This window comes from Amblyomma mixtum, chromosome 3, assembly GCF_055824585.1.
Source record: "Amblyomma mixtum isolate Tamu chromosome 3, ASM5582458v1, whole genome shotgun sequence".
NCBI classification, from domain to species: domain Eukaryota; kingdom Metazoa; phylum Arthropoda; class Arachnida; order Ixodida; family Ixodidae; genus Amblyomma; species Amblyomma mixtum.
Genome location: NC_143014.1, coordinates 185,527,190 through 185,554,396, shown reverse-complemented (window position 1 = coordinate 185,554,396; position 27,207 = coordinate 185,527,190). Strand labels below are relative to the sequence as shown.

The 27,207-nt window shown below is 47.0% G+C and overlaps 1 protein-coding gene across 1 annotated transcript in view; it reads left to right on the top strand.

The window, feature by feature from the left end:
- Positions 1–25,577, top strand: part of LOC149352985 (nose resistant to fluoxetine protein 6-like) — a 60,552-nt gene extending 34,975 nt beyond the window's left edge. Inside the window, exon 15 of the mRNA XM_089582195.1 lies at positions 25,204–25,577. Within this exon, the coding sequence (XP_089438321.1) occupies positions 25,204–25,398 (195 nt within the window). The 3' untranslated portion in view covers positions 25,399–25,577. The remainder of the gene's footprint in view (positions 1–25,203) is intronic.
- The last annotated feature ends 1,630 nt before the right edge of the window (positions 25,578–27,207 follow it).

Genomic DNA, 27,207 nt, shown 5'->3' with positions numbered 1-27,207 from the left:
TAGTTTAGGGAGTCTAACGTCTCAAAGCGATTCAGGGTATGGGGAAGCCATAGTGAAAGGTTCCGGAAATTTCGACCACCTGAGGTTCTTTTAACGTGTACTGACATCGCACAGTACACGGGCCTTTAGAATTTCGCCTCCATCGAAATTCGACCGCCATGGCCGGGATCGAACCTGCGTCTTTCGGGTCAGCAGCCGAGTGTCATTACCACTTAAGCACCACGGCGGCATTCTCAATGAAGAGCCACCTCTGCAAATCGGGCTTTACTGAACCAGCATGTTCTTCCAGCATATTTTGATTTAGTTCAATGGAAGTGCCTCCACTGACTCCTCTCTAGTAAGGCAAAGCTGGCGTCTGGTCTTCTTTTGTCTATTTCAGTGTGGTTGAACCAGGTTATGATTCCAAGTGCTGCCATAAGCCAATAACTAAGCTTAGAAACTGGTTTATCCATGTTTACCTCCATAATTTTACTCAGAGTGGCAGGCCATGATAAGAGCAACTGCTGCAAAATTTTCAAAGTAATCACACCGGATAATTATGCCAAAAGCTGTAGCAACTCTGGCGCAGAGACCTTTGTTCGTGCATCAGGTGCAACACTTCCTTGTTTGCACTTGCTGCTAAGACTTATGTGGGTCTATGCCTTCACAATGGCCAGGCAGCACAAAAACATTCTTGTTTTTTGGTCCAGGTATTCACATCCTCTGTCATATCTTCTAACTTTTATGCAATGTGACGTCAGCGTGGCTAAGTCAAGTGCAAGTCTAACACCTCTACCATTGATCTCCAGTTAGCTACATGTTGCACCAGCGGCAAACAATCTATCGCCACAAATTTCCAAATCTCATTGCCCATCTGACACTCTACTGCCCCCTTCTGCATTTATCATCTCTTGCAATCCACTCTGTTACCCTAAATGACCACCAATTGTCTGTCCACTCGCTGCGTCACATACCCTACCCATGTCGACTTCCTCTTCTTGAACTAAGCTAGGATATCATTAACGTACATTCATTCCTTAATGCAACCATTTCCCGTCTTTTAACGTTACCATGTCATTTTCCTTCCCATAGTGGCTGACCAGTCCTCATTAATTTCCAGTCTTTTCATTAACTTTCAAGTTTTCACCACATAACCATGTACTGGCAAGATAAAAAACAATTACATATTCCTCTGGAGGGATACTGGTAAGCTACATTTCATGACCCGAGATCACCTGTGAGATGCACCCGACCCAAAACTTATTTTTCTAGTTAATTAACTCTCATGATCAATATCAGCATTCGCTGTTTGCCACAGATAGATATATTGCCCGATCAATTCCAATACCTCGCTGCCTACCGTAAACTGTTGTACCCGTTCCATATTTTGGTGACAATTTTTAGCCCCACAGTTTTGCTTTGCATGGTTAGGTACTCAATCATGCACTGCAATTACTCCTAGTTACTTAGCAAAGCAATGTCATCAGTAAACAGGAGATTACTGAGGTGTTCTCCATCAACAGTTAACCCCAGCATTTCTGTAAAAATTTATACCAAACTTCCGAGCTAAAAGTAACCAAAATTATAAAAATTGGGGAGTGGCCTAGGCAATTGAAACCAATTGAATGCTTTTAAGAGAGTCGCATAGTCTAGTTAGCAAGGTTTTTTCATTTTGGAAACTTACTAAAAATTAACTAGCTAACTTTCTGAACACTGGCGTCAGAAAAGAAGATCAATGCAGAAATTGTAGATTGCCTTGTCAAACTGCTGGCATCTTTGCACCAAGGTACCATTTACATAGTTGCTTTCTTTACCAGCCCAAAAAGAAAGCCTGCAAAATACAAAAGCTGCTACATGACAACAGAGTTACTTCAGCGTCCCAAGACATGTCTCGGAGAGAAAAATCCGCTTCTCTCCACTGCACTGTCCACGACAGGGCTTTACATGTGCAATGGCAAGAGATATGCACCAGCAGCTGCCACGTGATAGCTCATTTTAGCCAGCTGTTTTTCAAGATGATTTACAACTTCTTACTAACACTTTGTTCCCAGAGCCAATTTTTAAAAGTTAGCTGATTAGTGCATACTAATTAATTTTGTAGAGTAAAAAAATTACCAGACTAGGCCATGTGACTCTCAACAGCACTGTTTGCTTCGCTCCACTTGGCTGGGACACTCCATCTTATTTAAAGTCTCAGTTACATTTAGCTGCAGCATCCAATATAACTTTGGCTAAGTATCCAACAAAGTATTAGGGCAGCACCAGCAAACTGCAACATGTTCGAAGCGTTTTAAAAACTAAGATGAGAACATTGTGGATTAGGCAGAGCCACTACCAATAAGGTGCTCAATTCACAGCACACCAAATCACACAACGCAGGCATGCCTCACATAACCTAGGCTCAAACAGTAAAGCAAGTGTAACCATTTTATGGCGCTCTCCAACTCGCAGTGTATTCCTGTCCATCCAAAAGGTTTAAAAAATTTGGTGTGTTGCTTTGTCAGCAGCCCTCCATTATAAGTTGTACTGTGCTTTTTCCAGATGCCATTTGGCTACAGTACAGAACTGTTGAAACCTTATTGAGAAAAAGGCATTTGTGAAATTCACATTTGCAGCCTCACGATAAAATGATTTGCCTCATGACAACAGGAAATCAAAGTAAGGTTCTGTTAACCCTTCATGTAAAAAAATGTTAATGTCATACATCTTGTCTCAATGAAAGCCAGCAGTAATGATTCTGCCATAATGATGTTTAACGATGCATTACAAATGTCACAAAATCTGTGAATATGTGAAACAGAAAATGAGTTGTTAACCACAGTGCTCATAAATGGTAAGAATTATGAGAAGTCTGCCTAGGAGTTTGAGCAGAACAAAAGAAAGAAAAATATTTACTTCCTCTAGAGTGGTTTTCCTGGTCACAGGCATTCACAAGTTCATTTCCAGACAGGAAAGAGGCAGGTGGCAACATTAATTTTCAACTTGTGTGCATACATACGCAGACTGCTAATGTGTAGCAGGGCATAGCTGCTTTCACCTCAGTTAAATTCTGTTCTCAGCCTCATGTCAATGTTCACAGGTTGTAGGGCTGATGAACTTATGCCTAAAGGGTGTAGCCTGTCAACAAATAATAATAAGTAGCACTAATTTTTGTGCCAAGCTGTTCAAATATAAATTTTATGCTGTGGCTCACTGGTAAATCCCTGTACTTTCGAAGAAGTTGCAATTGACCTACTTGTGTATGCGGATGCCGTAAAAGAGTAAGCACAAAGGCGACACACAATAGGAAAACGAAGCAGGTTTAGTGACGCTTGAGAATGAATACTGAGGCACATGTACAGCATGCATACAGGAAATGTCAGTAGCATTGAAACAGATACATTTTTCATGATGAAGCTATGAATCGTATTGTAGCAGAGGACTCCATATTAATTGTGACCAGTTGAAGTTCTCTAACATGCACCAGACTCTCAGTGGTGACATCCTTTTTGTATTCAGCCAAGGCGCGTACCTTAAAAAACATTTCAGCAGTCCATAAGAAGACAGTCATCCCGAATACGACTGGAGTGAAGTTTTTGGATACAAGTATGATCCAGCCTCACTAGCCATCATTTGCTGTTCCTGTACAGAAACAGAATCCTTAAATCAGAGCTTACAGTGGCATTCACTAACGTGTTTATAAATGCATAATGACCGTTATCTTTCTTGTCTGGGTATTATTCCCCACCCGGGCATGCATAAAACAACCACTTTGTCCTATTCACAGTTTGCCACCAGAGGTTCATGTCTCATAAAAGCACTCCAATGAAATATCATGTGAGAGTCATTCCATTTGTGTTTCCCAGGTGAGGTGTTTAAGTTTGCTTTCACAGAAAATAAACGGGCACATACCCAATGAACACACTTGACGAGATAGAAAACAGCAAATGGGTGTCATGTAGGCCCACTATCTTTTTGAAGCTCTAGGTGACTTAATGTAAATATAGCATCACTTCTCAGACAGCAATGTTTGATGCTGAATGGGTTTCTATGTTCTTTGTTTCTACCCTTGTTTAACTTTTTACAAAAGAATTTTGGTGGGTACCATGAATAATGAAAGCAGGAAAACCTGCTGACAGTAGTCTAAAGAACTAATATTTAAAGCTGGTTGCATTTAATGTGACAAGAGGATTTAGCAGCCTGAATTGTAAGCAAAGAGCAGCAACATACCTTTACATTTGCATTAACTGTGGAAGCCGACAAGGTTTCAATACAAAAAACATGGCACATGTTCCACTTGAATAGTCTACAAGATTCCACTTTTTTATGGACATACTGCATAGAGTAGGCTAGATAAAGGAGCATGCGCAATGGCAATGTGAGCAGAAGCTACAGTTTAATGCAGTGGAGATTCTGGGCAAAAGGAAGATAACAAGAAAAATTTTGGAAGCACTTTGAATTCAGAAGTTTAATTCAAAGTATATCAGGAGGAGGATGAAGAGCGGGGGAGGGGTGTACCCCTGTACATATGTATGCAGCTGAAATAGATTTTTCAAATATGCACCTGTAAAGTGATGTGAGGCACACTGCTAGCATTGCTTTTAGTATGCGTGATACCCATGGTGCCTGCTGACAGTACACTAAGGTACATAGAGTTTAATGTCCTAAAGCTGCACAGGGGCATAAGAGCAGCTATAGTGCTGAGCAAAGGATTAATTTCAACCCACCTGCAATTCTTTAACATGCAATGCTATATACTGTGCATCCTTTAGCATGGCATGGCTTCAACATTAATTGATGCTGCATACTAATTTATAAACCTTGTGATGACTCACTTTTTGTGCTTTGTTTCATTTAGTAATTGCAAAAGTAGGTGCTAACGTGTTTGTACATTTGCATAGTTACTAAGCTGTGGGAGGTTGAGGTTGCTGTTGATGGCTACAGGTGTGGCTAGCCTTGCATTAAATATGCTGGCAATTTCTCCACTGCTGAGCAATGGGAAGTGTATTTCTAGCTTTACAATCTCGATGATTCTTTGTTTAAAATTTTCAATTTCTGACAGACCTAATAAAATTATTTCCAAATGAAACACCCACAATGTAGTCCTCCACAGCCACTACAGGTAATTGCCCATGAAGGGGTTAATGCAGTTAAGGCAGAAACAAGATCAAATTTCCAATGGTGACAACTCTCTGCAAGTTTGTGCACACCTGTATTACTGCTGGAATTTATTTCCAGCTGTCACTCATCTTGCTTAGATAAACTATAGTGAAAATATGAGAGGCTTAGTAATCGCAAAGAATCAAAAACAGTCTCAGAAATTCTTTTCATGAAAATTTCATGGAAGAGCAAGGGCATGCACAAGCACATTTTGTGGAAGCTGACCCTAAATCAGCACCTAGCCTTACAAATAACAGCTGCAAGTCTAAGGGAAGACTGGCACAAGCAGTAGCATGTATTCTATTGGAGATTTGTGTGCTATATTTTTCCTATCTGTTCAGATTTGTTGGCATTGCTTGTTTTGTTTTCTGTTACCACTCATGTAATAGCCCTTCAATAGGGCTGAGAGTATTCAGAAACAGATAAACTATTTGTTGACACATGGAATGAAGCAGCTGATTCACAGCTTTATGGAAACTGTAGCATTGTAGTATAAAAAAAAATCAGAAGTAAGAAGACAGGAATAGGTACCGTTATTAGCAGTATTGCAGGACATGGTGGGGTAATACAATTCTAATATTGTATTTCTACACAGAACAAAGATACAAAGTGGAAGAACACTAAAGCTGCGTCCCTCCACTGTACCTTGGTCTTTTGCACTGTTTGGTTGCAAGCTATTACCACCACCTCGCCCATTTTGTCATCGCACTGTATTTCCACTCTATTTTCATGTGCTTAATGCATCACTGGCTTCAGCGACGCCACACCCAAGGGGAGGTACTTCTTTTAAAAGTAGCTTGGACACAGCGTTGTGGATTCGTGATGCAACACCACTAATAGCTTGACAGTAATTGTGGTACTGGGTGGATTAGGTTAATTAAGATTCTGTTGTTCAAATATGAAGGCCATGATCGGCAGTGCAAGCCACCTATACTAAAGCACACAAGTGAAAATCTACAAATAAGGGTGACAACACAAGTAAAGAAAGCTAAATAAAAAATTCTATGCTACACACAACAGCAAAATAGAGGAGACATAGCCGCAGCAGATTTTATTTCTTAAAATGCTTATGAAAACAACCCATGTGAATGAGCAATTCAGCTTGTTTAAAAATTTTTAATGCACACATACTGTTTACATGCTGCTTGCAGTGGTATAACTAATGGGACCTACCCCTGGCAGTTAGTTAAACAGCCCACTTTCATCATAACAGTTAGTGCATTTGCCAGCTTGGCGAATATTAATGTGGCCCCATGTCAAGGGAATCAAATATCTTCAGTACATGCTGCAGTAGCCACAAAGCACATCACAGACATGAATACCTGAAAAGCATCTTGGCAAACTTTCCATGGCATGAGCAGTTTGGATTTTGTATTTAATTCCTTTGGCATGCAAGAGGGACTTAATAACAACTTCAGATCATTCCTCGCCACCCATCGGCTGGCGAAAGAAGCTGCTGTACAGGACCAGCATATATCAAGTGTCATGTCACTCAGAGAAAATGAAAGAAAAATTTTCTTTGCTGGACCTCTGGCTTGTTTCCCCTCAATTTTTGCACTCAGGTGGCATTTGGCAGTAAATTTTATTTTACACTATGGCTGGGTGGAGTATTCACCTCAATTAGTGACAATTAATCAGCAGAATGAAAAGCAGATGAATGTGATATGTGAAACGAAGAGTTTTCCCAAACCTTTCAATCACAAGAGGTGGTGCTGCCAGTACAGATGTGAAACCGTCTTCTCTGGTCTGGCTGAGGACTCAGTTAATCCTCACCGAGTCAGGCAAGTACCTGACCAAAACTTAGTATAAAACAAAAATTACCAATAAATGTACAATATCTGAGCATGAACAAGCCAGCTATTTAGCCAGGAGAATTGTTCACTGATTTTCTCTGAGCAGCACAGCACTCAGTGCAGCTCGTGCACTAGGTTTCTGTTACTCGCGTGTTGTAAAATGGCACGTCTGCTTTCGACTGATCGTGTCGCCACCATGTGAAGAGCAAAAACCAAAAGGCAAACATAGAAAGAGTTTTGCTACGTTCCTTTTTGCATGTATTCTCGCTGGAAAGTCAGCACAGTGTCATTTTATCGCTTCCCAAGGAAGTCGGACGACACACCTCAGAGCACGTTATTGATCACAAACCCGAGGATTGGAAAAAAAAAATGGAGGGGACACTAAGCTCTGCGTTAAAGGTATGACGAAATAGCATTAGTGGGTAAATGCCCATATATGCGGAATTGGTCATTCTCTACTTTACATTTGTAGATTGCTGGGAGTCTGCGTACCACTCCTGGTGCAGTGGTACAGCAGTTAACATAGGCATGCACAGGTCTCTCCATAAGAGGGGGCTAAAGTTCATGGTACCATCCATTCATGTCTTCCGGGTAGCAGGAACATGTGGTACAAAATTTGTGCCCCCTTCCTCATGATTATTTAAGGGGGGGGGGGGGGGGGACACTGCCCTCCTCTGCGCACAACTATGGCAGCTAAGTGATGCTCCCTCAGCAGGTAGCTCTTTCAAACACAGCCACTGGTGGGGCTCGCGAGATCCAGGTTGCTCTTCCCAAGCAACCTCTTGTGACCAATCATTAATTTAACTGACACCTGCCATGGTGGGCACTTTCCTCACAATACAGTGGGCAGGTTGTCACCTGCCACGGTGAGCAGGTTGTGATAACGTCACAAGGTCACGTGAGGTGTGCCACCTGTTCTCTGGGGACTTTTCACTCCCGCCGCCACCGCTAACAATGCCACAAGGTTTATCACTGAACAGACCCTTGACGCTATCTTGTTGAAAGTGACCATGACTGTGAATCGTTTGTTCGAAGCATTTCACTCGGGACTTCTTCCTTCCCAGAAGGTATAAGCTTGCCTTGTAATCAGATTTAATGTCGCACAATCGTGTTGTGGTAGTGGTTTCGGTATTATCTCCAGCTATGTTTACGCTGTTACAGTTGATGCTTGGCCTCAACAAGGAAGCCATAAGGATAACATTCCAGTATGTTCAAGCGGCTCATGGTGCCTCATTCTGGATGTCTGTATGCCAAAGCAGCAGTGTGGCCTGAGCCAGTTTGCCGCAGATATTTCTCTTTGCTAAACAGGTGAATTGTTTGAGCTCCAATTTCACACAGAAATGGAATTTGGTCGGCAGTATTGTTTTATACTACACTTCTTCAGGGTACTTGCCTGATCTGATCAGAAGAAATCAGTTATTCGCATCATCTGCAGTGACGGCAAAGCGGTACAAGTCATTGTCCCAGCATTGGCAATGGTGGCACCATCTCTTTTTGTTTGTAGAAACTCTGCAATGGAGATTTGGCAAAGAAAGGGGTGGGAGGAGAGATGATGTCACCTCTGACGATGCAAATAACTTCTGATTCTTAAAATTGAATCAGGCAAGTATCCCAAACAAATGTCTTATATAACAGTACTGCTAACAAAATGCCATTTCTGTGTGAAATTTAAGCTTGGACAATTCACTGCATTGGCTGAGAGAAGCATTCTATAGCATTGAAAAAATTGCAGGACACGCTGTAGTGCACCGCTACGGTCTGATACAACTGAGGAACGAATCAGAAAATGCCCCTCAAAGGAGACCCTCTAGGTAACAGCGTTGACCGGTTTTCATGACGTCGTGGTTAATCTTTAATCCTTGGTTACCCTGTCACGCTACGAGATGCAAGGGGATTAGCCACGACATCATGAAAACCAGTAGACGCCTTTAGCTGGATGGCTTCCTTCGAGAAGCATGTGCCGCTTCGTTCTCAAGTTGAACCCGACTACGGTAATATTTCAGGGTTTTATGTCTTATTTTTTCAAAAGCCTCCCATCAACCGCCGCTAACTTCCCTTTAGATCCATTTGGCGCCTAAAGTGAAGGTATCAAACTGCTAAGGCATCATGTTCCAATGGTACCTGCCCTTATCAAGCTCGCCAGTCTCACACAAGACTCAAGTGTCAGCAATAGATTACAAACGACGAATCGGTCTGCAAAGGCTGATTGGTCTGTGTAAATCTGTACGAGTGCAAAAACGGACTTACTGTACTTTGCTCTATCATGCATTGCATTGACTTTTATAAAAGAACTATATGAGAAATGCTAGGTACCCAGAAGGCATCAAAGTGTCGTTGCCATCGTTTCTCATTTCGTTCGAACTACAGATTTACGAAAAGCGCTGCCAGTTCACTCTTTCTCATGCCATCAAATTCATGTGCTCTATGAGGCAATTGCAGCTGGCTGCAGAGAAACGCAACGTTTCACCGATCATGCTGTTGTGAAAAATGGAAATTGAATGTTTATCCATGCGCAGGCAGCTTGCTGATAACCGCAAAGCGACTTGCCCGCAGCAGTGAATAAGTGCTCCACACAGGTGTTTTCACTTTTCAGAAACACCGGTGCTGCATGTGCACTAACCTGCCCCCACGTCAGGCTCTCAAGAGGCATTCTATCTTGAGAGAGATTTTGCGGCACATTCTGCAATTCTAACGTCTTTACCCACAGTTCGTTGATTTCGCCCGTCATCGGCATGGTTCTTCACACTGATCAGGATGAGGTAGTTGGCTGCTATAATCCGCTCACATTCAACAAAGCACCGCAATTCCACACCACAAGCTAAAAATTGAAGCACGGCACCAAGTGAAAGTGACATCACTGTAGCTGCATTTCACTGCGTACCAGATAAACGGATCAGGGCGGACAAAAAAAAATTTCACAAGACACTTTGTCAAGACTAAAGTGGAGGACGGAGTGAAGAAGGGAGAGGAAAAAAGTCGCCGTAGTGGAGGGCCGCGGAATAATTTCGACCACCTGGGTAATTTAACGTGCACCGTCAACGTACAGCACACGGGAGCCCTTTGACTCCACCAAAACGTGACCGCTGCAGCTAGGAGCAGAGCTGTAATTTCTCATTCATGGACACCTGAACTCAGCCATGAGGGAACGGCTGAATAAAGCGTGAAAGGAGGGAGAGAAAAAAATTGGCTGTAGTTTAACTACTATTGAACCTGGTTAGAGAGCGAAAGCTAAGTCATGCGACTTACATTGAGCTAAGCCGTATATGACATCATCCGTTCACCTTTCCGGAGCCCTCCACTGCGGCGCCTCTCATAGCCTTAGCAGCTTTAGGACGTTAAACCCATAAACCAAACCAAACGAAACCATCTTACTTTTCGGTAAATTCTTTTTCAAGGTCAAGCTGAAGGTCATGTCATGTGTCTAGCACTTGTAGGTATGCGTTGCTATAGCAACATTAATATAACCTGTTTAATAACGGTAATTAATCTGTCTAATTAGTGTAAATTAGGCTAAAGTTCCTCTTTCCAATGATGTATTATATGTGGACATTCTTGCGTTTACTACTAATTATGCTCATTACTATGGCGTCATCATGGTTAACCACACTAATTAGTACACGCCTATATAGTCTAGCGATCCAGCGGAGCTACGCCACGGCAAAGCGCGGAGCTCGGCGCAGCAGCCCGTTTCTAGACGCAAATCCGGTTGCTAGGGGCGCCGTTGCTAACCGCCTACTCCGCTCGAGGCTCCGGCAACACACAGCGAAACTTTGGTTCGGACTAACCAGTAGAGCTTTCGCTCTGAAAAGAGTCGCTGTAGTGGAGGCCGAATAATTTCTATCACCCGCGGTTCTTTAACGCACCCTGCATACAGCACACCAGCATTTTAGCATCTTGCCTCCATCGAGACGCGGCTGCTGCAGCTGGTATTCGATTCCATGGGCCTAGGGCTGTATGGGTGAAGGGTAACAAATTCACTTCCCTAGACTGTTACGTTGCGGATGAGCAGAGTGCATCACAGAGTTCAAAGAGGCCTTCCATTCCGATATATCAACTACTACAGAACAAGCTAGGGCATTTTAAGTTATTTTAAATCACCCCTGCTGTGAGCCAGCTACAGGCAATCACACTATATTTCCAAAGCTGATAATTTCCCTTCCCGCGCCTTCTGTTGCATTTACCAAGTGTCACTGTAATTGATCAAAAGCGGGGCTCCTGACAATTAACGTTGCTGCCATGACTGCTTTCCCTTTTATACTGTTACTCCAAGAACATCGTTCGATGTTTGTACACTGTAACAGTTAAGAACACGTTTCCCAGTTCTGCAACGTCGCTGGCGCAACTCGAAGCAGGAACAAGGAGCAGATGGGAGGGGCACCGCTTAGCGCACCACAGAATGCATATACAAGTATGGAGGAAAAAAAAAACTCACCAAAGGGACACTGAGGAGAAATTGAAGTTGGCTTGTATCGACAGAATACCAGCTCCTGGTTACAAAAACGCCACTCATACTGAAAACAAAGCTCTTGTAACGTAGAAAAGAGCAAGAACCAAAATACAGGTATTGCCGCCACAGGCCAAACTCTCAAGTACAGGCGTGATGACGTCATAGGACAAAACAGTGTTGCTAGCAACACTAGGACACGAGAAGCCACGAATCACTGAGGCGTAACCAATGCATGCGCAAATCTCCTTGTCGTCGCCAGATGGCGCCACGAACCCAGCAGCTACGTGCGCGCCTGCAGCATCGGGACCAATCAGCGCCTGCTCACCGGCAGTAGGCGGGCTCCTGGTATTCCGCTAATGGTAACAAGGTACACGGTATGCTAAAGGTGTCTATTTGCGAGAACTTCGTTGACGACTTCGAGAGCGGGATCCATCGTAACGCTGGCAAAGCGCCGGTGCAAACGTAAACGAAGCGACGGTAGCAACGGCCGCAATAGCCGAGAGATGCCTTCAACGTGCGGCCGGCAGTAGCTTTCTTTTCGGCTGCTGCTAGGCCGCCCCCCTGCTGGCCACCAGAAATCACGGAGTCTGCGTTACGTCATGTGCACGTCATGTTTCACGTCACTTAGTCCTGTGTCGTCATAAGAGAATCCCAAGTTTGAATCAGAGCGGTGGGAAAAACTTTTTCAACTTTGAATCCAAGTTTCTTAGAAATAAATGCATCTTTCGCTGCCGGCCAAGTGGCAACAAAACCATGAAATGCCGAACTATCGGATTTTGCTTTAAAAAAAGTATTAATAGAGCTCTCCTCACTGTCCCTTTAAGACACCAAGTGGCCAGCCTTCGCAAGCCAAGTGCTCATGAAGCCACTCACTCCTCCATTTTCGCTCTCCCAGTCAATCGCTTATGTTTTGGTGGTGGTATGTTTTAGTGCGCCCATCTGTGCGACTCATACAGGAAGGAAAATTTAAAGGAGAGGCCGTAACGTGACATTTTTTGAAGCCGGAAACGAGCTCGGTGCCATGTTGTCCAGGCGCGCTCTTGCTTACAAACATTTCTCCCCGCACGCGTTTCAAACCTAGCGAAGGAGCTGGCCCAAAGAGACTCCAGTGCAGAAGAACGGCCTGAGGGGAGAGTTGGTGCATGATGAAATGAACGGCGGCGCAACAAGGACACTAACAAGAGAGGGGACACCACATGCGCACACTACCAACTGTTTATTGCATGGAAAGGTGGCATATTTAAACATACAGCTCAGGCATGACACTCATCGCATTATCGCTCCTAACTCAACACGTGGAAAAAAGCAGCAACATCAGGATAACAGACAAGAAACCTTTAACCTTTGCAGAAAAAACTAAAAGATTGTAATAACAGAACTTAGAGGAGGCCATCTCGTAGCAAAAGCAGTGTCAAATAATCGTAGCAAAAGCAGAGTCAACCATGAGAAGTAAAAGCAGTCAAAAAGAAATTACAATCGTAGCAAAGGCAGACTCCAGTGCGAGTGGCGCTTTGTTTCTGACCGTTGTTCATGTACTGGAGACATCAGAAATATTCGTACGAGACATTCGGCTGCTTCCAATTACTCTTCGCCGCGTTGTCTGCGCGTCATTCCTGCTCTCTTGTTCGAACGAAACAGTCCAGCCTTGCATGATCATAATCAAGTAACATTTGGCAAACATGCTTATCGCAACAGCGGTAACCCGCGAAAGGACTTTAACTTATTGCAGTGGCCCACCTTGGTACGCACTGTCTTTCGTTGCTTTTGGCTGCGTTGTTTTGCCACGGCGGAGATATGTGCCCCTCGGTTCCTTGCAGGCTGCATTTGGCAAAATATACAGGCATATTTACACCCGGTTAATCGTAGTCTCGTGTTAATCGCATGGCTAGAAGGTTCATTTCACCAGATGATGTGAAGGGCACAAAATTTTAGTTGAGTGGAACTGTGTATCAGTAAAGAGCTGCTGCCAAAATATAGCAGAACAGAAAACCAAATCTAATGTACACTTTGAAGAGCATGCTTGTTTGTGTTTTTTTTTTTCTTATATAAACTGTTACACATGGTGCCACTGAAATAGAACTTGTTACTCTATACCCTGCATCAGTTTAAATTTCTTTTTTTTTATATACTGTGTGTCTTGTATCACACAGTGTATTTCATGACGCTTCCGGACAAACTATCCCACCTTAATTCAGTGCGAAGTACTGCCTTTAAACCTAAGCTTCCTGAAATGTTTTAGTATATGGCTACCCTGGAAGCCTTACATGTCCAGCTTGCTTGCACGAGGCTTATATTTGGATGGCACTCTGTAACACTTTCTATTTGAGAGCATAATGATTTTTGAGTGGACAGCTGTCAAATGTGCTCATGAGGTTGTAAAAAAAATCCTTCTTTGCTAGAATGAGTTTAGAGGTTCATGCATGAGATCCCTGAGCAAGGTTATTGATATTGGGTTGTTTGCATGCTATGCTCGCATAAAGTGTCCCACATACTGGCCACACCTTAATCGCACTCTCTGGTGGATAGCACAAACCTCTCAGTTTTATGCTGAATGAGTGTGCACGTGTCTGCTTTCGGCTGAGTCGTGAACAATGCTGCCATGCATGGTCACATCCCACCTTAGTGTTAAACCTGCCTTTTAATGCAGCTCTTGTTGCTGAATGTTGCAATCTGCCTCCACTGCGTATGTTTGGGAAGCTGGCAATGTCAACAGTGCCTTCTGCTACAGCAGTCAGGATAAGAAAAATTCTGCAGTATTTTGTTCTTGGTCTTAAATACTATGCTTATCTTCATAGCATGTTTTCGTGCAGCTGGCCACACAAGTAATGCTTTCTCATACAGCAGTGATGATGGGCAAATATACTAAAAAGTTCGAGTTCTTGACCCTGAACGCAAAATGTAGTATTATAACGTGTTGTAATGGTGGCCATGCCAACGAATTTTGATTCACAACTCCAAGAGCCACTCATAGAGGTGACAGAAATGGAGAGGGCCAAAGTGCATATAGTAGATGGCAGGGGAGGATTTACGGGGGTGGCGGTGTCTCCTCCCTCCAAAAGACTGAAATTTTACATAGGATAACCATTCTGAACGCCTTTTTCTCAATGAAAAAAGTCCAAGAAATACATGTTTTCGTGCAGCTGGCCATGCAAGAAATGTTTTCTCATACAGCAGTGAGCATGGGCAAATAAACTAAAAAGTCTGAGTTCTTTACCCTGAACACAAAATGTAATATCATAACGTGTTGTAATGGCAGCCGTGCCAACAATGACTTTTGATTCAACTCCAAGAGCCACTCATAGAGGTGACAGAAATGGAGAGGGCCAAAGCGCATATAGTAGACAGCAGGGGAGGATTTATGGGGGGGTGTCGCCCCCCTCCAAAAGACTGAAATTTTACATAGGATAACCATTCTGAACACCTATTTCTCAATGAAAAAAGTCCAAGAAATACATGTTCAAAATGTGACTGCCCTCCTCCATAAATCCAACCTTTGTAGGATGGCAACATACATGGGCATCTGGAAGGAAGGGGCAGGGGGGGGGGGGGGGGGTGCAGGGAGGGCGGTTGCCCCCCCCCCCCCCTGGAATTACGGATATTATTTATGCACTAGTTCCTTTTTGGTGCTAACCTACCGCCGCCCCCATCCCCGGACATCAGGTGCCCCTCACTGAAAAAAGTTCTGTGGACGCCCTTAGCAACATAGCATGCTTCACATCCACAGATCTAATATTGTGCTTAATATACATGACCGTAGCTTTTCAGACTTCTAGAAGTTTAGGAGTACCCAGTGGCTGCAGGATAAGTTTCACAGTGTTATGCATCATTTCAATGCTGTGTTTCACGTTTAATGTGTAGAGCTGCAGCTCTACGCACTGCTTTTCTCTACTTGATGAAATACTAGCTCGTAATGTCACTGCATAGTAGCACACTTTACTTGTGATCGACAATACACACAATGAAAGTCGATCTATTGCACGTAATGAATGCATTGCATTATTTTTCTTCAACATAACCACAGGCATCATTGAAATTCAGTGCACATGAGGATCCTCATTTCACTAAGTACTTTTTACCACAAATAACACTATCACAAGACATGGGCACAATAAACACATGTGAGAAAAGGCCTCCAAATTCAGTTAGAGCTTCGCCTTTTTCGCACTTCTTGAACATATGACATCAGCTAGAAAAGAAATTGCAAACCTGCTACAGGTTGAAAGCACGAACTGATGGGCGAGTTGGTTATGCTGAAATAGCGCAAGGCCCAAGGCCTAAAAAGAGAGCAGAGGAAAGGAGGAAACGGACAACACTGCAGCGCTGATTCTGTTACAGGAAACCGGTCTAAACATAGCGCGCGACCAGAAACACAGACTTGGTCACGTTATGAACGAGTACACTTGAGCCCGGCACGTCCCAGAGGCAAATAGCTCGCTAGACGCTTTAAACGGGCATGTAACAAAGAGCAAGCGAGCGCAGCTGCTTCCTTTACAATATCGCTCTCCGCCCATGTCATGGCCCCCGCCGCTCACACAAGCGCAGTCGCCGAAAAACGAAAACTACAGTTATACTAACACCAGTGACAATCGCTGGAGCGTTGCAAGAACACGCATAAGTAGCAAGGAGGTTTCACTGCCGCTGGAAACGGGAGCGCGAATGGCACAAGCACAGTCTGCACGCACCAGACACGAAACCTCCGCACAATACGCTGGCGAACGCTCTGTAGCACACGCCGTATTGAATCACTGGTGAACGAACAGTGCGAAGCTCCTCAGTGAGCAGCGGCGGTATCCCGACGGCTCCGAGCAGTGACGTAGTAGACAAAATGCCCATGCGATTGTGGTCGCCGAGCACGATGAAATCCATGCATGCAACAACGAGAGTTTTGCAGTGAATTCCACCTGAGATATCATGAGTGAACGGCGCCAACGTCAGCCTGTGGGCACGATCAATAACAAACTCGAGCAGTTGAGGAAAGTTCGCCTACGTCGCACCGCGAATGCTACGCCGCGGCCGTCTGCTACCGCCCGGTTTGTAAACAGCAACTACGACGCCGTTGCTAAGCTGCCCGGACACATGGCGTGGTCACAGGGAGACCGACTTTCTTTTTTTTTACTATGCACGGATTTGTGGCGTTCTCTGTACGCAGCGGTGTAAACTATTGTTGGCACTGTTCACGCTCATGAGAGTAGAGAGCGCTCGCAGCTGCCCCAATTCAAAGAGGATGCATCTATGTGAAAAAAAAAAAAAGGCATCGGCACTGAGCTGTTGCTGAATCTTGCGTTACACAGGCGTAGCAACCGGCGGTCAGTTTTGAAGCGAAATCTTCACTACGCTAGTCAACACCGCGCTTCGCGTGAGCCGGCGTATGTCGGAGCGCGAGTGACGTCATGCGCTGTGCACCGCCGCTTCTCCTCCTCACCACCGTTTAACCTTTCGCCGCAGCCGTGCGCAGTGTGCATTTTGCCCATAAAATAGGCGCACGCTGCCGCGCGCTATGCGTCTTCGTTTGACGTTCGCCGCAAGCGGCGGAGGCCGGCAATATAACCGCTTGCCAGAGAATAAGCGTGCGCATTCAACATGGAAGGAGAAGAGAGTGATACTACCGATACAGAAGTGCTAAGCATCACCGCGGCTTTTCGCTTCGAGATATCCAGGCTTAACCTCAGCTAAGCCCCAGCCAATTTTTTTCTTATGGCGCGTTACGCAATTGCTGCGCTAGGTCGTCGTCAATGGGTTAGGTTGCAACGTGTTGCAAGCAAGTTTCTACGGCCCAGAGCTAAACCACTGCCAATTTTTTTTCCTCCTGCCCACATCAGGAAGCCGCCTCGCTCACAAGCGACCAATTCTCGCGGCAGTGAATATTATCTCCCTTCCGCTGTCAGCAAATGAGGAAAAAATCAAGCAAAAAACGTTTAAGCGGACACCCTCGTCGCGAAAACATAGATCATGATCTGAGCCTAAGGCCAGACTCACGACTTGGATCATGATCTGAATGTCAGCCAGAGAGAGGCCGTAAGTTGACTCATAAGTGAGTCCACCAACCTATGGCAGGCGCTACTGAAGAGCATACAGGATGCACTTCTGGCGATTCTTCGGCGCGTTGCCTTCGCCTGCTAGTATTGCGGCGTTCCTGAGCAGTCAAGTGTTGAGATTCATCGGTGACCGATGACATCGAACCATTCTGCGAGGTAGAACGTTGTCGCCGAGCTGCATCCTTACACGACGCTTTGCAAAACGTTCTTGGCGTTTCTTGTGCACGTTGTCGCTTTCTCGCTTCTTCCTGTCGCTGCCACTTCTCCTTAGAGGACTGCATAGCAAAGCATTCACGCCAAGGCAAGCGTGCATTTATAGACGCTTTAGAGCGCTGGAGCGTTGGCGCAGCCTTATTTGGTCACGTGACCATTCCGCCACGCTGCCAGGGAGTCCACAGACCGCCATCGCCCGTTCGGCTGTACGCCTTGCTCGTGGGTTCGAAGGCTAGAAGTAGCGGACTAGCGGACTATAGCGGACCTCCTGGTGGCGCCATCTGTCGTAGACAGAGCAAACTGCTCGGCGCCGCTGCCATCTGGCGGAGCGCGGCTGAAATAACGCAGTTCAAGGTCATCCATCCCTACCGACCGGGGCTAAGCGACGAAGCGAAACCTACAGTAGTATTGCTAACGCAATAAAAACTCCATTTCTGTGAGCGACCGAAGAATATTCTGTGGAAACGAGGAAGATGGCGTTTTGTCCCTTCAGTTTACGCCGGTTGTTATAATCGAACTTCTAGCAACGAGGGCCTGAGCACACGACATCTAGGAGCTGTCAATAAAGCCGACATCCTTGCGACGGCTGCACTCCGGATCCCTTTTGTCTCGGGAAAGAAGGTTCCCTCTCTATCGCGCCTGCTTGACACTTCGACGGGGCGCTGGAAATAGCACAAGACTGAGTCAGCCAGACAGCAGGTAACAACGGTTCCAGTCGTCCCTTTACTGAGAACAGCGGAGGCAAGGAGAAGCAGCCGTCTTTTCCCACGCTACCTGCGGTTAGAAGAGGATCACTTCCTGGGAGTGGGGACCTCCCTGGAAACGGAGCTCGTGGCCCGGCTGCAGTAAATTCTGCTGAAGTTGGCGGCGAATCACCGTCGCTGCAATAAGTATTGCCTCACGGTGACTTGATCATCACCATCACCGGATCGGCCGCAGGGCAGTGCGCGCACCCGTGAGCGAAGTCTGGTGTTCCTCTGCGTATACTTTGAACAGACGGGCCTGACGTCCCGTCTGTTCCGCGCCAGGTAGTTACCCGCAGTGACAAAACGCTCCGCGTGGGCTACCTGTGGACGTTTTACAGCAGGGCGCCCCCACACCAGCTTATTTGTACAGTGAGCCGCAAACGTGTGTTTTTGTCTTGTTTTTTTTTTTCTTTCTTTTCTTCTCTCTCGGGACAGGACACGGCACGCGCGCGGCATATATATATTTACCTTGAGCGGCCGGCGTGCGATGACCGAATGAATGTGCGCGTGCGTCGATGCTCCCACACGAGCAGTGGTCCCGCGCGATGTTCTGACTGGCGAGGGCAACCCATCTGTGCCGGCGTGAAAGTCATCGCGTGGGCCGCGATCGGCCGCTACTCCTCCACCACGCAATATGCTAGCCCGCGCACCATGTACTCTCGACAACCTTGCGAGGCGCAGCACCCCGCATGTATTTCTACTTACATGCCCTGTAGTTGTACATAGTGTATATTGGCCACTACTCTTATTCTTTCTTACTATCGCTCCCCCTTTCTTTCCCTCCTCCTGTCCTTTCCCTGTCCTTTTATTCCCGCTAGCCGCAGCTGACGTGCAAAAGGTTTCGATAGCAGATGCCGCGGCTAGCAACATCTGTTCCTTCCATTTTTATTTTATTTTTCTTAGGAATAAATAGCCACTAACATAAACAATAATATACTGTGCGGTGGGCGGCAACCAAAGCCTGCTCGAGGGGTCCTGATCGGACACTCATTAAATGCCGAGATTCCCCAGTTGGGGAGCTAGGGACATATTAGGGCACGAAACCCACCGCAGTCTATGCAATTCATGCTTCTTCCGAGATCTGTAAATCATCATCATCATCACCCTGACTGCGGCCACTGCAGGTCAAAGGCCTCTTCCATGTCTCTCCAATTAACCCTGTCATTTGCCAGCTGCGGCCACCGTATCCCCGCAAACTGCTACGCTTGCCATCTCTTGGAACCCACTCCGTTACCCTTTAGGACCAGCGGTTATCTTGCCTTCGCATTATATGCCCTGCCCAAGCCCATTTTTTCCTCTTGATTTCGACTACGATGTCATAAACCCGCGTTTGTACCCTCACTCACTCTGCCCGCTGTTATATTTTGCCGTACTAGTAGCGTGTCCCACCAGGCAACGGGTCCAAGAGCACCGCCGCTGTGCCGAAGGAGGAAGGAACGTGGGCCGGAGATGGGGAGTAGGGGAAGTGAAGGAAAAACGCTTTATACACTTATTTACATTATTTACATAGAGCTGGACTGAGAATGGCTCTCAGTGGAAGGGGAACGTCTTCGTCAACCGTAGTCGACTGGAACTAGCAGGCTTCTCTCGGCCACACTCACGGCCGAGTTAAATATCGTTCGGTTTCCCCAGATCCCTGGCTGGGGAATAATGTTCGACGAGCACTGTCCAATCGGATGGACCGAAGGGGACGGTCTTGTTACCACCCACGGCTGGGCAGGTGCGGGCTTTTCCACTCTCTCGCAGCTGGGTCGATGAGAGGGGGAGATGCTGACTCATCCAGCCCTGCGGGAAAGGAATCTCCCGAAGTCTTCCAGCAGGTGAATGAACTTGCTTCCCCGCCGATTGCCCAGAACGCGAGTCGGGGACACAAAATTCTTCAATTAACCGCCAGCGTGACCGGCGCCGGCACGTCGCCTCCGCTGTGGTCGCTCGGACAATACCTCCGGCGCGTCTCCGGCCTTCGCCGCTATAGTGGTCACCTCCGCTCAAGGAATTTCGCTGGGGTTACTGCTGACAATGGCCCTTGACATTCCTGCTACACTAATCCGCTCAAGGAATTTCGCTGGGGTTACTGCTGACAATGGCCCTTGACATTCCTGCTACACTAATCCGCTGAGGCTCGGAGGGGCATTCCAAGCATCCCACTTCCCACCGCCGTCGCGAGGTTGTCGGCCTCGTTGATTGTTCACGGTAGCTGCTTGATCGGGCCCACGTGGTCAGAAGTACGGTCACAACACCGCGTCCGGCCTCTTAGCGTTACACCTGTCATTTTTCTTTCCATAGCTCGCTGCGTTTTTCATTAGACTCCACGTTTCTACCCCGCAGGTGAGTTCCGGTAAGATACAGCTGTTGTGTACTTTTCTCTTCAGGGATATTGTTAAACTGTCATTCATGATCTGAGAGAACCTGCCATTTGCGCTCCACCCCATTCTTATTCTTCTAGTTATTTCCCTCTCATTATCCGGATCTGCGTCCACTACCTGCCCTAAGTAGACATATTCCCTTACCACTTCCAGCATCTCGCTATAAATTGCCAACTGCAGTTCCCTTGCGAGACTGTTGAACATTACTTTGGTTTAGTGCATGTTAATTTTAGACCTACCGTTCTGTTCTACCTGTCTAACTCATTGATCATGCTTTGCAGTTCATCTCCCGAGTGACTTAGGGAATCGCAAATTACTTTGGTATTCTCCATTAACTCTTATCCCCTATACTGTTCACAATCCAGGACTCGGAACACATCCTATAAATACGTAAAATAAACTTGCACAGTTTCTCCTCTTCAGCACTCTCCGGCTCTCTCGAGACCGTCTCCGGCCGCCTTGATCCTGACCGACATCGTCCACGCAACATGGGGCACGACGTCTAACCCGAGCCACAATAGGGTGCGGTAGTGATCCGCACGGGGTTGTGTCAGAAGCTTTGACCGAGTTTCACCGTGTATCTGCGCGGGAGGGGGTGGTTCTTTGTCGCTTGTCTTTTACGTGCCTCGAGCCCATATTACGCAGCGGATTCCCATGATGCTAATGCGAGTCGTGAGTCGAAATGAGTTAGTGAGTCCATAGGAGTCGTTATGAGCGGTTGGCCCCGGTGGGGGCCTCAGTCCAGGACTCCGGTAGCTTCTGCTATCCAGCGGGCCCGCGCAATGAGCCGCTGCTGATCGCCCATGGCTAGAGCTGCCATGGGAAGGTAGTTGCACTACCGTTCAATGGAAGGGGGAGCGGCACTCCTAAGTGGAGTGGTATAAGGCGGGTTGAGCGCTGTTGCATGATGGGGGGTGAGACGGGTATTGCGAGGGGAAGAAAGTGGGCTTGAGGTGGAGGTTCGTGAAGGAGTTCGTCTGGAGTTAGCGCCACGCCGTGGCTCGCTCTTGATAAGGATAGGTGGGGTGTTGGTGGTAAAGTGTTCTTCGTTGGGTAGTATTTGAGGACGTGCGGGTATGCGAGTGGCTCTTCTAGTAGTGCATCGTGAGGTGTGACCGCCCGTCGCCTGGTGCCCGGCCTGCAAGTTCTCGAGCGAGCGCGTGCGCATGCTCGTTGCCAGGAAAGGACGCGTGGCCTAAGATGCGTACCACAGGGAGGAGGGATGCGTACCACCCGGCAGGATGAGATCGATGGGGAAACCTTATTTAGGAAGAGAATCCGAGGCCCGCAAGCCTCCTGGGTCTCCGCACGACCCCACTCACGGTCTAAACGTTCATGTGGTGTTGGTCCATGACGCATGCGGCCCGGCTGACGGCGATCTTCTGCCTGGCCACGTCCGCTGACCGCAATGAGGTCTCCCAGTCCTCCCAGGTTCGGAGGGGCACCGGCCCGACGGGGTGAGGGGACTCCTGGCATGATAGGAGGATGTGGGTAAGGGTGTTCTTGGGGTGGGAGCACAAGATGCATATGGGGGGTAGCGGCATATATTTAGAAAGATTGGCTGGTGTAGGCAGCGTTCGCGTCTGTAGGCGACGCCAGATTGGCTGTTCTCTGGTAGTGAGGGATGGGTGGGGTGCCGGGTGGATTAGGCGCTCAGCGCGGGAGTCTGCGGGTGGCCTGAGAGCCCGTGGCGACAAGTATATAGTGCTCACGTCATCATGCGGGTGTGACGCGGCTTGTAGATCCGGCGATGGCGATGGCTCCCTCTTCCGCCGATGGCCTCGAATCAAGGCGATCAGTGCGGCATCCTGTGCGTGGCTGGCCTCGTCCGTGACCACCATGCACATGGCCGGCTTGACGATGTGAGTGATCTGCGTGTGGAGGACGTCTATCGTGTGAGTGGCTCTGCCATTGGTCTGCAAGTGAAGACCCAGAATGCGGAAGCGTTCCACTTGCGGTACTGGTATCCCCTCAAGGTAGATGGAAATCGAGGGGAGCCTCTTCGATTGTCGGCGCTGTTTGCGGACAACCAAGAGTTCCGACTTTTCTGTCGTGCAGGTCAGGCCTACGGCAATCGCTTACCTCTGAACCGTATCTGTGGCTTCCTGGAACATGTCGTGCACGTTGCCATCGGATCCCTCCGTGACCAAAATCGTCACATCGTTCGTGTACAGGGCACGAAGAACGTGGGGATGCCGTCGCGGAGTGGTGGTAGCCCCACCATCGCCATATGGAACAGTGTTGGCGAGGATACTGGAGTGTTCCCTGGGTCGTCAAGGTGATCGTGCTCGACTGGATATCCCCTAGGCCAATGGTGGTGGTGCGGTCTGCTAGGAAGGCGCGGACTTAGCTGAGCGTTCGTGCGCTGCATCGGGATGAATCAAGGTTATCAACGATGAAGTCACGGGATACTTCATCGGAAGCCCCTTTAAATTTGAAGTCGAGGGCCAGGATTGCCTTGACCTACACAGCACTTCAGCGGTCCATGATATAACTGGCACGCGAGGTTCAAATCGCAAAAATGTCGAAAGAAATCGAAATTTAGAAAACATCAGATTTGGTATCTCTAAGACCTTTTTAACCACATCCCAACTAATTTTCTCCGAAAACAGCCCACAAATGACTTTAAAAAATGTTTTTGTGACCGCTGGTAGCAAAAATGGGGCTGCTTGTGCAGTGCCAGTTTTCTCAAAAGTGTTTTTTTGGACTGGCTCCCCTGCTGGCAGAAAGCGTAGCATGACAATGGCCTCGCGGATTTTGCTGCGGTTTGTCGCATAGTGTTCCTTGATAAATGCTTAAAGCAGTAACCTTCTACTTTTTTTAATTACTCTTTATTTTTTACTCTGCAACTATTTTGACGTGATGATAATGAGTGCAGTATGCAAGCTCGTTCGTAATGTTCTGTGTAGAAAAAAAATCAGGCTGATAAAATTATTTGGAAGCTGTCACTGCATGAACCATTCCTTTGGCGGAAATTTAAAAGCGACTGCAGGCTCCTACCATGTTTTGTTGTCACGTCAGGCTTTTTCAAAGTTTGGCATAACAACGAAGCACATAAAATTTACAATGTCAAAACTACTGACTATATACTCGTATAAGCGAAATTTTGTATTTAATCATTTAGTTCACTTCGCAGAACGGCTGCCAAGTTTCATAACTCTACGCCAAAAGCTAAACAAGTCTACTTGCGAACCTGCAGCAGGACATCCTTAGTAAACAGCCCTTGTCAAAAACCGTGGAATGTGTCCGGAAAGAAGCGGGCCCGAAGAAAGGTATCGTTGTTGAACTTGCGCAAGGAGGCTGGTATCATCAGCGCTTTCCGTATGCAAGAGGGTGCGGATCTTCATCCCCGTCTCCGTCATGGCCTGCTTGGGATCGAGGACGCGGAGGAGGGACCATGTGCAGGCTGTGCCTAATGTACCCTGTAGGCAGTCGCACAACGTGTGCCAGTTGGCCCTCGTCAGTTACATTTCATAGGTCTCCGCCTCGGCCGTTTGGCGAGCGACCACGGGTGACTCGTGAGTCTGAGTGAGCCCAAGTGAGTTGTGAATTAGTTCGAGTGGGTGCGGGCCTCTCTGAGTGGGAATCTTTGAGTGAACCCGTACGTTGACTATATTTTTGTGAGTGAGCTTGAATGAGCACTCGTGATTTGGCCGAGGTATGGTGCCCGCCAGTATGCGCCTCCGCTGATCGTCGCAGTAAATTACTCGCAGTGGCCTCACGGTGGCGCCAGGAGCTCTCTTCACGACTCGACTGGTGCGTGGCTAAATGCGTGGCGTGACTGGGGCGCAGTCTGGCGGACGTGGGGACTGACGGACTACATCACGCTAGTATTCCTATTTATAAAGGAATACTAGATCACGCCACCAACTCGCCCGGTCTGAACCGTCATCGCCAGCGGCTGCTCAGTACGAGGGGGATACCGATGTTAACGCATACTCTGCCACGTCAGTCGCATTTACTGGCTATAATATTTTCTTGAGAAGTTGCTCTTTGCATCGAGATGTCGAAGTCATCCCGAATCACCATCACATGAGGCCCTGAGTTTCGAGTATAACGAAAGTAAAGCGAATGTTCTCTCGGAAGACAGTAGTAAAACAAAACTGAAAGCGTGATGGCGTGCAGAAAAACAGGGGCAGGAACCGACGTAAAGAGAAGGTTGCAGGAGTCAAATTCGGCCTAAAAATCACAGATTTGTAATTGAAAGGAGGGCAAATGTTTAGAGGTCAAGTGTCAAAGCTCGAAACTGTCCCCTTTTTTATGCTGGTAAAGCCCCCCCCCCCCCCCCCCACCCTCCACCACTTCCTTCCAAAGTAATATCCATCGCGAATTATTCTCCCCTCCAATCTGGCGGGTACTAGAAATCATTGAGGAGGCATTGGCCAAGAAGTCTGACGCTTGCACTGCTATTTTATAGGCTCGAGTACGCAACGCGCTGCGGGCGATACTCTTTGATCACCCTATTCTTTCTTTTTTCGCCTGCAGTTGACCACGGCACTCGGGGTATTCTCGCTGAGCGTGGTGTTCGCCTTCGTGCTACACTTGTGCGTCGAGGCGCCCGTTCTGCGCCTTGAGAAGCTGATCTGCGATGGGGACGCCGGCGACAGTGCAGTGGCGCCACCGGCCAACGCCAAGGCCCGCAGCCCACAGCTGGGCGCCACCCAGAAGTCGACCGTGTGACCGCGCCTTCAGTCTGTTGGACGTTTGACAGCCCATACGAGCGCCACTCTGCCAGTGTCTGAACCCTTACCAATCATTGGCTCACTTCGCTCCTATAGAGCGTATGCATGTGTCTAAACGCCAACTTCCAAGGCACACGCGCCTATGTGTACAGTCGGGGACAAAAGTCTCCGGACCACGTGTTCCTCAAATGAAGCTTATAGCTCTACTATCAGACAGCGGCTGGAGACCGCACCTGTGGAGATGAAAGAACAAAAATTTAACTTTTACCTCCACAAGTGTGGTCCCCAGCCGCCGACTAATAGCAGGGCTATCGGCTTCGTTAGAGGAACACGTGGTCCAGAGACTTTTGTCCCCGACTGTACACGTATGGTTCGTTAATGATTTGGTTTGGTTTGGTTTACTTTATGGGGTTTAACGTCCCAAAGCGACTCAGGCTGTGGGGACGCCGTAGTGGAGGGCTGCGGTAATCTCGACCACCTGAGGTTCTTTACTGTGCACTGACATATCGCACAGCGCACGGGCCTCTGCATTTCGCCTCCACTGAAATGCGACCGCCGCCGCGGTCGAGATCGAACCCGCATCTTTCGAGTCAGCAGCCGAGCACCATAACCACTGAGCCATCGTTGCGGCGGTTCGTTAATGAAGAAAAAATCCTGTGTGTCTGTGAGTGTATGTGGACTGCTCCAGGTGTAAGTTCCCCGCAAGTATTAATTGCACCCGCAAACGAGCGTGAGTAGGACCAGTTCCACAAAGTCGCCTATAAGTAGCCGCTCCCTTTACTCAAAACCAATTCATCTGTCTTTGCTCAGCAATTATTGCATTTCCAAGAGGGGAAAGCACTACCGCCATGTTAGCTAAAAATTATAATAGTGGTCTTCTTGAGCGGATAACTACTAGAAGCACGATTAGGATAAGGTATGTGAGACAGTAAAACAGGAGGCAAAAAGCAGGCGCTTTCGGTATGCCAACAGAACCAGTAAAAAAGTACAACGCTCTATATGAGGGCTTCGAAACGTGTGTAAACCACATTCCCAGATAGCACCGAACATAAGAATAAAGTTAGAGTTGTTGTGCAAGTAGCAGAAACTCTGCTTGTTTCATTGGGACACTGCGGTAATGCTAAATACATACAAATAACATTATACGTTTTGTTGTAAATATTAGTTTGAAGTTCAAACAGCACATTAGCAAATGCTGTTCTCTAAATGCTTTCATAGTGTTCAAATCAGAACTATAAAACAACATTACAAATATATTTCAGGCATTGTGTCCCAGAACTTCACACATTGTTCGTCAGGAATGGTTTGTAACTAGTAGATTTTTGTGAAAAATATTTCGCATGCTGCCTGCCATAGACTGCATGCGCAACGTCAAAACTTTATCGAACAACTTTGCTATATTACCCATTCATCACTATCCCTTACGGGACACCCTTTCCGGCTGGCTATAAAAGCTTGAGGACATGATATCCGTTCTAAAGTCAGTGCATTAGAATGTATTAGCTGTTTTACGCCCTGAGGCAATAGACATCGCTTTAAAAAAAAAAATAGTTGTACCTCGCGGTGAAGTGCATTCCTAATTGCTCCTTGCAGAGTGTTGATTAAAGTTGTGTACTTTGCAATAGAAAGGTATATTTTTCGATCTCGTTATCCTGTGCCCGCCGAGCCCAACAAACAAGCAGTTAATCAGGATCAGCGTGCTCATCAGCGTCACTTTAATACGTTAGCATTATTGCAAAAAGTATCCGGCGTTGGCGTGTGAAGCCTCCGTTGGCATGAGGCGAAGTATAGAGAGAGAAATACCCTC